At 56.1% G+C, this 14449-nt stretch overlaps 2 protein-coding genes across 4 annotated transcripts in view; both read right to left on the bottom strand.

Moving 5' to 3' along the window:
* Positions 1-14449, bottom strand: part of LOC102934946 (claudin-4) — a 36265-nt gene that overhangs the window by 7976 nt on the left and 13840 nt on the right. The gene's annotated exons all lie outside the window — the stretch shown is intronic.
* On the bottom strand, positions 2470-5844 carry LOC102934722 (claudin-4). Its single transcript, XM_027829144.3, has one exon. The coding sequence runs from the start codon at positions 5512-5514 to the stop codon at positions 4885-4887; it is 630 nt and encodes a 209-aa protein (XP_027684945.1). The 5' UTR covers positions 5515-5844; the 3' UTR covers positions 2470-4884.

Here is a 14449-nt window from a genome sequence, read left to right as displayed (position 1 = left end):
GCGGGACATGGGGTGTATGGGGAGCACAGGCTGGGGGCGGGGCTCTGGAGGGGGATGTGGGATGTGTGGGGAGCCAACCCTGGGGGTAGGGGCAGGCTCTGAAGGGGGGGGGTTTGGGATGAGTGGGAAGCAGAGGCCGGGGGCGGGGTGGGGTTCTGGAAGGGGGGACGTGGGGTCTGTGGGGAGCACAGGCCTTTGATGGGGCTCTGGAGGTGGAGGACATGGGGTATGTGGGGACTGCAGGCCAGGACTGGGGTGGGGCTCTGGAGCGGGGAAGTGGGGTGTGTGGGGAGCACAGGCTGGGGGTCTGGAAGGGGAGATGTGGGGTCTGTGGGGAGCACAGGCCTTTGGTGGGGCTCTGGGGGGGACATGGGGTGTCGGGGGGGCACAGGTCAGGGTGGGGCTCTGGAGGGGGGGACATGGGTGTGTGGGGAGCACAGGCCGGGGGCAAGATGGGGCTCTGGAGGGGGGATGTGGGGTGTGTGGGGAGTACACACCAGGGGCAGGGTGATGCTCTGCTGGGGGGACATGGGGTGTGTGGGGAGCACAAGCCAGGAGGCAGGGTGGGGCTCTGCAGGGAGGACGTGGATGTATCGGGTGCATAGGCTGGCGGCAGGGCTCTGGAGGGGGCGATGTGGGGTGTGTGGGGAGCACATGCTGGCGGTGAGACTCTGGATGGAGAGGGGCCTGTGGGATGTGTGGGGAGCACAGGCTGGGGACGGGGCTCTGGAGGGGGGATGTCGGGTGTGTGGGGAGCACAGGCTGGGGGCAGGGCAGGGCTCTGGAGGGGGCATGTGGGGTTTGTGGGGAGCACAAGCTGTGGGTGGGCCTCTGGAGAGGGGATGTGTGGGGAGCGCAGGCTCTGGGCAGGGCAGGGCTCTGGAGGGGAACATGGGGTGTGTGGGGAACACAGGCTGGGGGCGGGGCCCTGGGGGGGATGTGGGGTGTGTGGGGAGCACAGGTTGGGGCAGGTCTCTGGAGGGGGACGTGGCGTGTGTGGGGAGCAAAGGCTGGGAGCGGGGCTATGGGGGGATGTGTGGGGAGCACAGGCTCTGGGCAGGGCGGGGCTCTGGGGGAGGTGACATGGGATTTTTGGGGAGCACAGGCTGGGGGCGGGGCTCTGGAGGGGGGATGTGGGATTTGTGGGGAGCACAGGCTGGGAGTGGAGCTATGGGGTGATGTGTGGGGAGCACAGGCTGGGGGCAGGGTGGGGCTCTGGGGGGATGTGGGATGTGTGGGGAGCGCAGGCTGGGGGCAGGGTGGGGCTCTGGAGAGGGGATGTGGGATGTGTGAGGAGCACAGGCTGGGGGTGGAGCTCTGGGGGGGATGTGTGGGGAGAACAGGCTCTGGGCAGGGTGGGGCTCTGGAGTGGGGATGTGGTATGTGTGGGGAGCACAGGCTGGGGGCAGGGCTCTGGGGGAATGTGTGGGGAGCACAGGCTCTGGGCAGGGTGGGGCTCTGGAGTGGGGATGTGGGATGTGTGGTGAGCACAGGCTGGGGGCAGCGCTGGGCTCTGGAGTGGGGATGTGGGATGTGTGGTGAGCACAGGCTGGGGGCAGGGCTCTGGGGGGATGTGGGATGTGTGGGGAGCACAGGCTGGGGGCAGGGTGGGGCTCTGGAGTGGGGATGTGGGATGTGTGGGGAGTACAGGCTGGGGGTGGAGCTCTGGGGGGATGTGTGGGGAGCACAGGCTGGGGGGGCTCTAGAGTGGGGATGTGGGATGTGTGGGGAGCACAGGCTGGGGGCGGGGCTCTGGGGGAATATGTGGGGAGCACAGGCTCTGGGCAGCGTTGGGCTCTGGAGTGGGGATGTGGGATGTGTGGGGAGCACAGGCTGGGGGCAGGGCTCTGGGGGGGATGTGTGGGGAGCACAGGCTCTGGACAGGGTGGGGCTCTGGAGTGGGGATGTGGGATGTGTGGTGAGCACAGGCTGGGGGCGGGGCTCTGGGGGGATGTGTGGGGAGCACAGGCTGGGGGGGCTCTGGAGTGGGGATGTGGGATGTGTGGGGAGCACAGGCTGGGGGCGGGGCTCTGGGGGGATGTGTGGGGAGCACAGGCTGGAGGGGCTCTGGAGTGGGGATGTGGGATGTGTGGGGAGTACGGGCTGGGGGTGGAGCTCTGGGGGGATGTGTGGGGAGCACAGGCTGGGGGGGCTCTGGAGTGGGGATGTGGGATGTGTGGGGAGCACAGGCTGGGGCCGGGGCTCTGGGGGGATGTGTGGGGAGCACAGGCTCTGGGCAGCATTGGGCTCTGGAGAGGGGATGTGGGATGTGTGGGGAGCACAGGCCCAGGGCGGGTAGTTCAAGACCAGTCCTGCAGTTTCCTGATGCTGGAACCCCCCAATCCATCCCTGCCCCATCCCCCAAAGCTGCCTACGCGCCCGTGAACAAGCTGCCGGGAGGCGGGGGCCCAGGCTCAGCCCGTGGTCGCTCGACGGGAAACGAGAGACGGCACAGCCGGGTTTGGAGCAGCTGCGGTTTAATGTAGAAAATGACACTAATTTATTAATATTTCACATTGGCAGGAAGATCACAGCCTGGCCCCCAGTCTGCAGAAGGGGGCTCCCAGGTCACTCTGGGGCACAGCCCCCTTCCAGCACTCTCCTGGCATCCCAGCGCCCATGCTCGCTCCACCCTTCCCCCGCCTGGCACTTCCAGCCCCCAGAGCCACTCTGCTTGTCATGAGCGGAGCTCTGCCCCATGCTCCAGCTCTCGGGGGCAGCCTATGGGTCACCACTGAGGAAGCAAATCAGCCATGCCGATGGGGGGCCCCCTTCCCAGAGGTGAACCCTGGAGCTGCCTGGTCTAGTCTGTATAGGTGGGCGCCAGCATCAGGCCACAGGATGCGCCCGGTGCCTCGTTGGGTGTCTGTTACAGTGACTTTGCCCCTCCCCAGGTTTGGCAGCCCACGGGAGCTGTAGCCAGCTGATTAATCTGGGCAGCCTTCAGGCTGTTCCTGTTTGCAGTGGCCCGGGTGCAGCTCCCCTGTTCCAGACTCAGCCGGAGCTGGACACGTGCGGCAGCAGGCTCCCAGAGAGGGTGTGTGCCACCAGGGGAAGCACCTTTCCTTTCTGCTCTTGCTCAACCTGCCTGGCTCTGCTCCCACCTCCCAAACCGGTTTGCCCAGCTGGGCCACTGGCATCCAGTCCCCAGCACTGCCCCTCCCGCAGGTGCCACTGACACAGAAATCACAGGTGCAGCTAAACAAATACAGGCCTGAGAATGGGTCAAAGCAGAAACACAGGGTGTTACCCGGGGTTCTTTCAACCCAAGGTTTCAGGCACTTTACTGGTTTGCCAAAGTCTCCCCGTACAAGGGCAGGGGTGGGATGGTGGGAAACAGCTCCCTGCTCAGCAGCCCAGCCCCTCAGGATGGACCATCTGAACCAAGCACTGTCTCTGATGGATGCTAAGATCGGCCAGAGCCCTGTCTCCACTCAGAGCGTTGGCCAGTGTGTCTCTGTGGGTACAGCCACGGGGGCAAACCTCCCAGGGGAGATGCAGCTTGTCCCAGCAAGAGTGCTGTAGCCAATACAGCTTACCCTGGCTCCCTGAGAGAAATAAGCTATGCCAGCAAAGGACTTTTTTGCTGGCATTCCTGCACCTTCTCTGCAGCTTTTGCCAGCACAGAAATGTGGTACAAATCACATCCCCTACGTGACACTGCACTACCAGCAAAAGTTTCTCGTGTAGACCTGGCCAGAGTCACCAAGAGCAAGACAGACCCCTGGAGTGAGACAGAGACACCCACTGAACAACAGCCCTGCGAGTCGACAGGCAAACACAGAAACTCAGACACACCCAGAGACAGAGACACAGACAGAAACGCAGTCACCAAGACATCACGACGCACACCCAGCCTGAGACACTGACAGACACATGGAGACACAAAGGGGCCCTGTTGCAGATTCACTCTAATAAGGCAGTCTCAGACTAAAAGCTCCTGCTTTGACCCCTGGGCAAGGGCCCAACCGAAATGCCAGCACCTGCTGGAGATGCGAGCTCTGGTACTGGAAGGAGGCCTAGAGGCCCCCACCCTTCCCTCAGGTGCTGCAGGGGAGGAATGGCAATGCCTGGGCCTCGCTGCAGCTTTCCTTCCTCTGCAAGGGCTGGGCTCACTGCTCCCAGGGAGGACCTGCCCTGCCCCAGCGTCATCTCTCTGTCCCCCTGAAGCATGGTGCTGCCAGAGCAGTCAGGGACTGTTTCTATCTATTCTCCATTTTAACTCGGATTAAAGAACCAGCTGAAATCTCAAGGGAAACAGAGAAGCATCTGCAAACTTTCTTACTACCCTCCACCCCCCACCCATCGCCCAGTGCACCCCTCCTCCTCCTCCCCCTCCCCCTCCTAGGTGGGCACAGGTGGTGCCAGAGCTGCAAGGGGGCTGGCTGACAACGCCGGAGCTAGCCGCACCTTGTGGAGATGCCCAGCAGAGCCCTGATGGGCTGCCAGGTCCAAGCCCGGGCTGGCTTCGCTCAGGTGACCTTGAGGAATTCCAAGAGCTCTGTGCTCTGGCACAAACAAGCTGCAGTGGCAGATTCTTAGCACTGGGGCTGTGCAGCCGCTCACCAGCTGTACACGTCAGCCAGGGATGTGCTGAGGGTGTGTCTGAGCAGCCAGCCAGCCCTGGCACCATGGGGCTTCTGCTCTCAGGAGGCCGAGCTGCTCTCCCAAGGCCCCAGCCCATGGAAAGGCCACAGTCTTCTCCTTCGGGAAGCTCCTTGCCAGCTTCTGTCGGTGTTCAGCCATCAGGTCCAGGGCCACAGGGGGGAGAGCTGGGCTCAGGCAGAGGTACAAGCAGAGCAGCGGGCTGGATTTGAGCAGGATGGCAGCTCCTTGATTGTCTTGGGTGGGAGGGGTGGTCGAGGCACAGAGCACGCGTGGTCCCTATACGTAGTTGCTGGCCGGCACCGACCGAGCAGCAGTGTACTTGGCAGAGTAGGGTTTCTCATTCCGGGGGGGGCAGCTGCAGCAGAGCAGGGCCCCCCCGATGAGCAGGAGAGCGGATGCAGCCCAGCCAATGTACAGGGAGGCCCCCAGCTCTCTCTTCTGGGCCTCAGTGACCATGGGGTTGTAGAAATCCCGGATGATGTTGTTGGCTGACCAGGAGACGGGGATGAGGATCATGATGCCAGCGATGATGAAGATGATTCCAGAGACGATCATGACCTTGGCTTTCGCAGAAGCATCCTCCACACAGTTGGTGCATTTCCCTCCAATGATGGCCAGGAGGAGGCCCAGCACGGCCAGCACGATCGCGATCACCACCAGGGCGCGAGCCGCCTGCAGGTCCTGGGGCAGCGCCAGCATGGAGTCGTAGACCTTGCACTGCATCTGGCCCGTGCTCTGCACCACACAGTTCATCCACAGCCCCTCCCAGATGATCTGAGCCACCACAATGTTGTTCCCGATGAAGGCCGTCACCCTCCACATGGGCAGCCCACAGCACAGGATGGTGCCCAGCCAGCCAATGACAGAGAGGGCTATGCCCAGCACCTGAAGCCCCATAGAGGCCATCACTCCCTAATCTCTGCCTCGCACAAGCCCCAACAGAGCTGACTAGTGTCCTTGGAAGTGGAGATGCAATGCTCCACGGCTGGACCATTTGGAGAAGTTATAAACCTTTGCAGGGGGTGGAGTTTCATCCCCCTTGCTCCATCCACTTTGCACAGACAGAATGTGTAAAACCAGTTCCCCAGGATTCCTGGGCTCTGCATTCTCATCACAGCAGTGGTGCTCCAGGGCAGATTACAGAGGGACCAGCTCTCACGCCCTACCAAGGAGGCTGCTCCCAGGGGCACATAGCTGGGCTGCCTTACAGCTCCCACCATTTGTCCTAAATTAGGATTTTTCCCAGCTTTGCTAAAGTCCCATCTGGAAAGAGCACCCCCCCCACCTCCGCCCGGGGAATGGGATGGTGGGGGGAGCAGGCTCTGCAGGTGGAGGGGAGGAAGCTTGAAGAGAGGGTCTAAGTGCTGGAGCAGGATTCTGGGCTCTATTCCCAGCTCTGCCACTGACCCACTGTGTGATTTTGGCCATGTCATGTGATCCATCTGTGCCTTAGTTTCTGCCCCCAGTAGAATGGCGCTCCCGGGGGTCACTCCTGTTATAGGGTTATGCTCTCCACAGCTGTCACATCTGGGCCCCTCCCCGCTATTAGCACAGCCCAATGTTCCCTCTAATTTTTGACAGGCCATGTGCGCAAAAAATGTGTTCTGTGCAAATTTCTGTATGCGAGGTGTTTTGCTGTGTGTGCGGGGTTTAGGATCTGTGTGTGTGCACACGCAGCTTAGAGGGGACAGTGGCACCGCCCACTGTGCACTGCTGGGAGCCTGTCACCTCATCCCACCCAACCCCAGCCGACAGAGCACAAGCTGCTGCCCTCGTTTGTACCAAGGCTGGTTGTTGACAGCATCCAAGTGTGAATCAGGCCTCAGGGATGCGGTGTCCCCAGTGCGTCTGAGAGCCCCAAACCAGTCTGAGCTGCTGGCTGCTGCAGAGAGGAAGGGCTGGGGCAGATCCCTGTGAACAAGCACCGCATACAAGAGCTTTCTGTGGACTGTCATTACACAGCATCCCTCCCTTCCTCCTCCCCAGCACAGCAGTGTCACACAGCACTTGCAGCCACCACACTGCCCTGCTGTCCCAATCGCTGACTCAGCCCATAATGCTCCTCACCCTCCCTCCCAGAGAGAGGCTGGGGGAGGAACAGACAGACCAAGGCAGGGAGTGGTGCAGACCTGCCTTTTGCCCTAGGGCAGCTGGGGCTGATAGCTGGGCTGTAGCAACCCCTGAGGACTGCAGGCAGCTACCACCACCCACGGGTCTGAGAAACTACACCACACCTGGCTGAGAAACCCTTGCTATCAGGACAAAGGCACAGGATGTCATGGGCCTGGCCCAGGAGGGGTGTTGGGGAGCCCAAGACAGATCTACTTCCCCACCTCACCCCAGGTCACAATGGGCCCATGTCACGGGGTGCGCTCATTGGGAGAACAGCTAGTTACTGCTGACTCACGGCCTTAGCTTAGGCTGGGACACAAGTGGGATCTTATGCTGCTTCTGAAAGGAAATCCACTGCAGGTGGAGGGATAGCTCAGTGGTTTGAGCATTGGCCTGCTAAACCCAGGGTTGTCAGTTCAATCCTTGAGGGGGCCATTTAGGGATCTGGGGCAAAAATTGGGGATTGGTCCTGCTTTGAGCAGGGGGTTGGACTAGATGACATCTTGAGGTCTCTTCTAACCCTGATATTCTATGAGAAGAGACAGCTGGGTCCCAAGCTGCAGAGCCACCAGCCGGCAATGGAGAGGGCACAGGTTCTTGGGGAAATAGAAGACAACGGAGAAATGACAGGTTTCAGAGTAACAGCCGTGTTAGTCTGTATTCGCAAAAAGAAAAAGAGGACTTGTGGCACCTTAGAGACTAACCAATTTATTTGAGCGTGAGCTTACAGCTCACTTCATCGGATGCATACTGTGGAAAGTGTAGAACTTTCCACAGTATGCATCCGATGAAGTGAGATGTAGCTCACGAAAGCTTATGCTCAAATAAATTGGTTAGTCTCTAACGGAGAAATGGTCTCTCTCCCCCTTAAATCTCTATCCAGCTCCAGACAAACCCCTCTAGCTATCTAGGCATTTCTGCACACCCATTACTGTGGTTTTGAGGCAGCCATGACTGCTGCCCAGACCCAGAGAGTGAAAATGGGCAGTTCCTGGGTGAACCCCAGGAACAGGGTCCTGAACTCCTGCTTCTTTCCAGAGAGCAGTGCAACACCATCCCAGGCACACAGCCAGCGGCCACTCATGACAAGTATCTGATCCAGAAATCAGAGCCTACCCACTGAGGAGAACTTCTCCCATCCCCCTGGTCTGCATCTCACCATCTGGGAGGTACTGTCTGGGAATGGCAGAACAGGTCCCAGTGCCCCCAGCTCCCTGGATTCAGCCTAGTGAGCAATGGGGATCACAGATGCTGCAGGAAAACAGCAGAGTAACCTTGTGAGGAAGCCTCGGACTCCTGGAGTGTGGGAGGAGATCCCAAGGAACAAGCTGTGTGCTCCAGCTTCTCCTCAAGGCCCAAGGCTAGCGCAGTGTGCCTGCATAGAGACCAGAGACTCGTCTAGACAACCAAACAAAAGCCCAACAGCTTAATCACCTTGGTTATTGTCACCTCCACTGTGATCCTTTCACAACCACAGTCCTCCTGATGCTCCCCTTACATCGCCGCCTGGGATACAGACGACTGACATGCATCTAGGGGCCAGGGCGCCGGGTTTGTATAATTTTTGGTGGTGCCCAGAACAGGTTCAAGCAGAGCCGTCCTGTCCATAGGCTGGACCGGGCCAATCGCCCCGGGCCCCACGCTTTGGGGGGGCCCCATGCTTCAGGGGGACGCAGGGTCCAGGGCGGACTGGGAGGTTAGCGGGGGGCCTGCGACCCAGACCCAGCCCACCCCGCTCTGCTCCGCCCCACCAGCTCCTGGCGTCGCTTGGGGGAGGGGAGAGAAGCCAGAAAGAAGCGGGGTGGAGGCTTGGGGGAATGGGTGGAGCAGGGGTGGGCTGGGGCCAGATCTCTTGCTGCTGCCGGCACCAGGCCCCCCACTAGCCCTCCCGGCCGCCCTGGACCCCGCGTCCCCCTGAAGCACGGGGCCACCCAAAGCGCGGTAAGCCCAAACATTGGTGGAGCCGGCCCACGTTCCTAAAGATTGGTGGAGCATGGGCACCACGGGCCTGTATAACTCGTCGCCTATGCTAGGGACTCAGGTGCAGGGGCAGCAGGCACAGACTATTGAGGGGAATTCTTATAAGCAGAGCAAGAGCATTTCACCCTCTTTGGTAGCCTAAAGGAAAATTCACAATGGTGTAAGCCCAGAGATCATGAGTTCTAATACCTGGTCATCTACTGATGGCTATTAATATTGCTGGACACTTCACAACCGCTATTCTGCACTGTACTGCTGCCTTGGGGGCAACTGTCACTTACCTGTTTAACAGATACGGTGCCCGAGAGAAGGTCACTTCAGGCACAGCTCGGGACAGAACCCAGGCCTCGAACACGACAGACCAGGGCACGTTCATTTTGCGACTCAGAAGGTCTGTATCAGTCAATACAGGAGTTTCTGTAACCCACATTAACCCAGTCTGGCTCTGTGCCAACCCCTAGTGACTAGATAACATAAAGAGGTTTATGACAGGTTTCAGAGTAACAGCCGTGTTAGTCTGTATTCGCAAATAGAAAAGGAGGACTTGTGGCACCTTAGAGACTAACCAATTTATTTGAGCATAAGCTTTCATGAGCTACAGCTCACTTCATCGGATGCATACTGTGGAAACTGCAGAAGACATTATATACACAGAGACCATGAAACAATACCTCCTCCCACCCCACTCTCCTGCTGGTAATAGCTTATCTAAAGTGATCGCTCTCCTTACAATGTGCATGATAATCAAGTTGGGCCATTTCCCGCACAAATCCAGGTTTTCTCACCCTCCGCCCCCCCACACACAAAGAGGTTTATGAATGCAACTGCTTCCATGCTAAGACTGCTGGTTCTTCAGCTCAAGCAATAAGGCTCCTGCTTGTACATGCAGACAGTTAGGGGGTCAGTCAGCCAGATGACCCAGACAAAGGCAACCCTGCAACTGACTGTTGTCTGTGCCATGTACCGCCTGCTTGGTAGTAACATGGGCGGGCGCCATGCTTGTAAAACTAACCTAGCTCTTTCTTAAGAGAGCTCTTCTCAGAGCTGCTGCAGCTAGCACTCTAGCCACGTGCATGCAGACAAGTTCCACGCGGGCGGCCACACTCGCTGTAGCCAGGAGACCACTGTGGGCACCCACTGGCTCACACATTTGCTAACAGCACGCTTCTCTGCTCCATCAGGTGCTCCTGTAAGTGAGGTGGAGCTTGGGTTGTAGAACTGAAAGTTAGACGGTCAAACCCTGGGGATATCCCATATAGTGGTGAAAAAATATGCACAAAGAAACCTGAAGAAATTGTGGGATTAGTGTAACATTTCTGTACTTAGAAGTGAATTTGGATGTTGCCTTAATACATGCTTTGCTGTTGCATTGTTAGTGTTTGTATTGTGGTTAATGGGAGCTGTCCTTTAAGAATAGGGGTGGGGCACTTTATTGTAGACTGGGTTTGAGAATGACAGCAGTGTGTGGGAGATTTTACCTGTTTGACCGGAAAGGGGAGATTGGGCCTGTGTGAGCGCAAAAAGGTCAGAACTTATCTTTCCTGAAAACAGTCTCATTCATGAAGATAGGTGCTCATGGGGGACTGATGGCCTCAGGACATTGCTAATGAGCTACGGAGCCTGTCTGAATCCTGCCCTGCTCAGCGATGTTAAACGTTGTTCCCATGTAATGGATGTTTGGTGGCCTCCACGTGAGGTGAGTTTGGTGAATCCTAGTTCCTGCCCCTAGATCACAAACTCACTATTTTACACTAGGGGTGGGAGTCTCAAGGGGGACTCAGGTGCTTAACTGCTACTCTCCAAACACCTCTCTGTCAGAGAGTCAAACCCGTACTGACCCTGAACCCCAGCTCTGTCCTACCTACTGGCCCTGAACCAGAACTGAACTGAAAAAATGGGGGTTCCCCGTTAAAATAAAAGGTTTGCATTTGTAACACCGACAGACCCCAGGATCGAACGTGGGGCCTCTGGAGCTCACTGCATGAGCAACTACCCTGTGAGCTAAAAGCCACCTGGCCCTTACCTAAGGCTGTGGCCGGCTAATTAATCTCTCTCTCGGTGCCACTAGAGAGGCCAGAGCACCACACCCAGGAGGGGTGTGGGGTACACATTTTTTAGCTCAATATTTTTAAAAAACGTGACCTCTTTCATTATAAAACAAGACAACAAAACAGGAGGGGCAGAAACTCCTAAGAGTGGGGGGCCACTGGTGCCCAAACTGTCGTCCCCTTCCCCCAAGGTCCTGGCCTCATGCCACCCCTCCCCCCCAAGACCCTACCCCCTGCTCACTCCTCTCTGCCTCCTCTCCCCCATCGCTCCCTCTTATGGACAGTACAAAGTGGGAGGGCACTTTTAATAGTGACGGGGCCATGGCCCCACCAACAAAATACCACATTGGCATGTGGTCGCTATCAGAAAGAGCGGCCACAGTCTGAGGAGGAGAATGAGAACATGCGAGCAGACAGGGAGGGGAAGCTGCACCACGTGAGGCAGCCAGGGCCCCGTGGTCTCTGAGATTCCCCTCTGGGGAGAGAAGAGGTGGGACGCTCCCTGGTCTCAGAAGTAACAATAACTCTTCAAGCCCAAGGGAACCGTAATGGCTCCCCAACCAGGCCTCCCACCCCAGCCCCTGGGCAGCTCCTCCCACCAGCTGCCCCACTGGAGGCCCCAAACTCAAATGTATTCTCTCCCCTCCCCCGAGGACCAGTGTGATACAGCAAATGCTAGAAGATGTTCGCTCAAACAAGTTGCTCGTAAAAAATAGTTCTGTTTATTTTATGACACAAAAACACTAGGAAAACTCATGGAAAGCTAAAGTTAAACAATCAATAAATGTTCAAAAATCAAAATAGTTTCCATTTTAAGCTTCAAGTCTCTTTTTTTGAATTTACTTCCACTAAGATTAAAATCTGATTTGCGCCAGTAGCTGAACTGGGGTGTATGGGTGTGGGTGTGTGTCTTGACCCACAACTGAATCCAAACACACTGACTGCAACTGAACCTGACAGTGAACTGAACCCAAATCAATACCGGTTCCAGTCCCTGCGGCCTGGATCTACGCATCTAAATCCCCTGGAGGGACTCAGCATGCCTACTGGCTAGCTTAGACAACACGGCTTGTGGGTTTTGTGCCTCCCGTTCTTAGGCACCCCATGCACTGGGTGGGAGCCTGGGTGCCCAGCTCAGCATGGTGAATACCAGCAGGCAGCAGGGTGCCCAAGCATTCGGTGCTGCAATGCGAAGAGCTGCAGTGTCTGTGTCCCCCTAGACTGTTCACTCTTTGGGGCAGGGGCAGTCTCTGTGTGTTTATACAGTGCCTGGCACAATGGGGCCCCGATCTCAGCTGGTCCTCTAGCATGAGTTCATACAGCAGGGACCAAAAGCATCTTCCCCGCGGTACCTGTGGAAGAGCGGCCAACACTGCATATGCTGCCAAAGCAGGGTATTGCAAACGTCAGAAGACAGGCCAAAAACACATTTTTAATCTCAGGATTTTGGGGGACTGCATCATGATTTTCTTTTTAAAAAGGCAAAATTACAACAAACGTTCACATACTCCATTGTCCATGACTTATTCATAGAATCATAGAATCATAGAATATCAGGGTTGGAAGGGACCTCAGGAGGTCATCTAGTCCAACCCCCTGCTCAAAGCAGGACGAATCCCCAATTAAATCATCCCAGCCAGGGCTTTGTCAAGCCTGACCTTAAAAACTTCTAAGGAAGGAGATTCTACCACCTCCCTAGGTAACACATTCCACTGTTTCACCACCCTCTTGGTGAAAAAGTTTTTCCTAATATCCAACCTAAACCTCCCCCACTGCAACTTGAGACCATTACTCCTTGTCCTGTCCTCTTCTACCACTGAGAATAGTCTAGAACCATCCTCTCTGGAACCACCTCTCAGGTAGTTGAAAGCAGCTATCAAATCCCCCCTCATTCTTCTCTTCCGTAGACTAAACAATCCCAGTTCCCTCAGCCTCTCTTCATAAGTCATGTGTTCCAGACCCCTAATCATTTTTCTTGCCCTTCGCTGGACTCTCTCTAATTTATCCACATCCTTCCTGCAGTGTGGGGCCCAAAACTGGACACAGTACTCCAGATGAGGCCTCACCAATGTCGAATAGAGGGGAACTATCACGTCCCTCGATCTGCTCGCTATGCCCCTACTTATACATCCCAAAATGCCATTGGCCTTCTTGGCAACAAGGGCACACTGCTGACTCATATCCAGCTTCTCGTCCACTGTCACCCCTAGGTCCTTTTCCACAGAACTGCTGCCTAGCCATTCGGTCCCTAGTCTGTAGCTGTGCATTGGGTTCTTCCGTCCTAAGTGCAGGACCCTGCACTTATCTTTATTGAACCTCATCAGATTTCTTTTGGCCCAATCCTCCAATTTGTCTAGGTCCCTCTGTATCCTATCCCTGCCCTCCAGCGTATCTACCACTCCTCCTAGTTTAGTATCATCTGCAAATTTGCTGAGGGTGCAATCCACACCATCCTCCAGATCATTTATGAAGATATTGAACAAAACCGGCCCCAGGACCTACCCCTGGGGCACTCCACTTGACACCGGCTGCCAACTAGACATGGAGCCATTGATCACTACCCATTGAGCCCGACAATCTAGCCAACTTTCTACCCACCTTATAGTGCATTCATCCAGCCCATACTTCTTTAACTTGCTGACAAGAATACTGTGGGAGACCGTGTCAAAAGCTTTGCTAAAGTCAAGAAACAATACATCCACTGTTTTCCCTTCATCCACAGAACCAGTAATCTCATCATAGAAGGCGATTAGATTAGTCAGGCATGACCTTCCCTTGGTGAATCCATGCTGACTGTTCCTGATCACTTTCCTCTCATGTAAGTGCTTCAGGATTGATTCTTTGAGGACCTGCTCCATGATTTTTCCGGGGACTGAGGTGAGGCTGACTGGCCTGTAGTTCCCAGGATCCTCCTTCTTCCCTTTTTTAAAGATTGGCACTACATTAGCCTTTTTCCAGTCATCTGGGACTCCCCCCGTTCGCCACGAGTTTTCAAAGATAATGGCCAATGGCTCTGCAATCACAGCCGCCAATTCCTTTAGCACTCTCGGATGCAACTCGTCCGGCCCCATGGACTTGTGCACATCCAGCTTTTCTAAATAGTCCCTAACCACCTTTCTCCACAGAGGGTTGGCCATCTACTCCCCATGCTGTGATGCCCAGCGCAGCAGTCTGGGAGCTGACCTTGTTCGTGAAGACAGAGACAAAAAAAGCATTGAGTACATTAGCTTTTTCCACATCCTCTGTCACTAGGTTGCCTCCCTCATTCAGTAAGGGGCCCACACTTTCCTTGGCTTTCTTCTTGTTGCCAACATACCTGAAGAAACCCTTCTTGTTACTCTTGACATCTCTTGCTAGCTGCAGCTCCAGGTGTGATTTGGCCCTCCTGATTTCATTCCTACATGCCTGAGCAATATTTTTATACTCTTCCCTGGTCATGTGTCCAACCTTCCACTTCTTGTAAGCTTCTTTTTTATGTTTAAGATCCGCTAGGATTTCACCATTAAGCCAAGCTGGTCGCCTGCCATATTTACTATTCTTTCGACTCATCGGGATGGTTTGTCCCTGTAACCTCAACAGGGATTCCTTGAAATACAGCCAGCTCTCCTGGACTCCTTTCCCCTTCATGTTAGTCCCCCAGGGGATCCTACCCATCCGCTCCCTGAGGGAGTCGAAGTCTTCTTTCCTGAAGTCCAGGGTCC

Source organism: Chelonia mydas, chromosome 17 (genome assembly GCF_015237465.2).
Source record: "Chelonia mydas isolate rCheMyd1 chromosome 17, rCheMyd1.pri.v2, whole genome shotgun sequence".
In the NCBI taxonomy this organism is placed as follows: Eukaryota; Metazoa; Chordata; order Testudines; family Cheloniidae; genus Chelonia; species Chelonia mydas.
The sequence above is the reverse complement of the archived record's forward strand: the minus strand, read 5'-3'. Positions and strand labels throughout refer to the sequence as shown.

Bases quoted from the DNA above. Each gene is read 5' to 3' on its own strand.
- LOC102934722 (XM_027829144.3), bottom strand. From the start codon at position 5,514: ATGGCCTCTATGGGGCTTCAGGTGCTGGGCATAGCCCTCTCTGTCATT.